This window comes from Monopterus albus, unplaced genomic scaffold, assembly GCF_001952655.1.
Source record: "Monopterus albus unplaced genomic scaffold, M_albus_1.0 scaffold25.1, whole genome shotgun sequence".
Classification (NCBI taxonomy): Eukaryota; Metazoa; Chordata; class Actinopteri; order Synbranchiformes; family Synbranchidae; genus Monopterus; species Monopterus albus.
This window is the reverse complement of record NW_018127905.1, coordinates 2,399,471-2,401,481: the sequence shown is the minus strand read 5'-3', so window position 1 is coordinate 2,401,481 and position 2,011 is coordinate 2,399,471. Positions and strand designations below refer to the sequence as shown.

Genomic DNA, 2,011 nt, shown 5'->3' with positions numbered 1-2,011 from the left:
TGTTGGTTTTGTTGTTGTTGTTGGTGAAGGAGTTGTTGGTTTTGGTGTTGTTGGTTTTAGTGTAGTTGGGCCTGGAGTTGTTACTGGTGGTAAAGGAGTTGTTGGCTGAGCTGTAAGTGAAACATTAATCACTACTCATGAACCCATGCGTCATTAGCACAACAAATATGTATTATGTGAGTAACTTGATTTCCCTTTGGTCAGTTTCTCACCTTTGCAGGCCATGATACACACAGCATCAACAGCAATATCTGTCTCAGGAGTTTCTCCATAGGTACCAACAATCACAAACTGAAATACACATAAATGTGAAATATAAGTTAATGTAAACCACTACACATTTATAGTACACACATACAAAGACAGTTCTAGTACTTACTTGAATAGCAGCTGTTCCCAGGTATTGGACTTCTGCAGGCTTCCAGCTTTGACCTTGGTTGCCCTTGACTGTGAAAAGTGCAGGTCCAAGGCTTCCACCTGATAGACAGAAAAACACATGTGATCCAAATATACATTTTTGTCCTGTCTGTGTTTCTGTCTGTATATTATCATTATGATAAATGCCGTCTTTACCTGGGGTAATAGTATGGACACTGAGCTCCATTGTGGTGCTGGTACCATACATGTAGTAGTGGAAGATGAGGTTCAGACATTCAGAAGAGGGGGTTACTAGAGGACTTCTGATCTGAGCACTGACTCCAGGAACAGCATCAAAAGAATCCAGCAACATGTATAAACCCACTACAGAGTGCAGGGTAAAAAAAAAAAAAAAACTATGTAATGTAATGTAAGGTGAAAGTTTTTTCACACACATTCAGATTATATCTTCAGGACTCATTTTGTGCCCTTAATTTTCTTTCATATACTACATATAATTGTACCATTCTGGCAGTCTCTGTGACACACTGATTTTCTCACAGACTTTGGAAAAAAATAGTTACTTACATCCAGGTTTGGAGAAGTCATCTTTAGGGCCAGTGCCTTCAGTGGATGTTGGTCCATTCCACTGACCAAAGCCAAAATCATCAGGATTCTCAGTTTCAGTCGTCCACCCACACAAGTTATCCATAGTGTCAAAATCACAGCCAGAAACACAAGCTGTGGACAGAGTATGTAGACAGTCAGTGATACAGCTATATTTGTGTGTGTGTGTGTGTGCATGTGTGCAGAGAGGTGTGAGAGAAAACTCACATGGACATGCTCCTTCAGTAATGACAATGTTGTCCAGAGCTGAGTCACAGGAATCAGTGAGGCCTCTCTGAGCCTCAAACACTATCTATAGATACAAGAAGAAGATGTTATCAACCTACATGGTAACATAAAGAAAGCCACTGTTTGTAGAGGTTACAAACAGGAAAACAAAAGGTTCAGCAACACTTGCAGTGTTTGGAGCAACTTTTATGTAAAGGCCAATGCATTTCAGCAAGGAGCCTTTGTCAGGGTCTGTTAACGTTGCTCCTGTCACTGCAATTGTCACTGGACTTTCTGTTTTCCAGTTTGTTTTTCATTTATATATGCAAAAGTATTCATACCCCTTGAATTTTTCCACTACTAATTATGTGACTTCTGAAGGCATTTGGTTGCACTGGATTTTATTTAGGGATATGAGAGTAAAGGGGCTGAATACATATGCACGCCACACTTTTCAGATTTTTATTTGTAAAAAATCTTGAACACCATGTATCATTTTCCTTCCACTTCATAATTATACAGTACTTTGTGTTGGTCTATCACATAAAATCCCAATAAAATACATTTAAGTTTGTGGTTGTAATGTGACAAAATGTAGAAAAATTCAAGGGGTATGAATGCTTTTGCAAGGCACTGTATATACATAGCCAATTTTCTGGATAGCTGTTTAAAATTTGCACTAAAGTTGAGTGACAACAATGTTTAGTCCTAATGGTGTCCTGAAAGAATGGTAACATTCATTCATTCATTCATTTTCTACCGCTTAGTCCCTGAGCGGGGTCACGGGTGGGGCCGGAGCCAATCTCGGCCGGCAAGCGGG

At 39.6% G+C, this 2,011-nt stretch overlaps 1 protein-coding gene across 1 annotated transcript in view; it reads right to left on the bottom strand.

The window, feature by feature from the left end:
• The window catches only part of zanl (zonadhesin, like), a 59,368-nt gene that overhangs the window by 56,141 nt on the left and 1,216 nt on the right, over window positions 1-2,011 (bottom strand). Inside the window, exons 2-5 of the mRNA XM_020594860.1 lie at window positions 1,192-1,276; window positions 946-1,098; window positions 574-741; window positions 380-477 (exon numbers count right to left, since the gene is read on the bottom strand). Coding sequence (XP_020450516.1) covers window positions 380-477; window positions 574-741; window positions 946-1,098; window positions 1,192-1,276 — 504 coding nt within the window. The remainder of the gene's footprint in view (window positions 1-379; window positions 478-573; window positions 742-945; window positions 1,099-1,191; window positions 1,277-2,011) is intronic.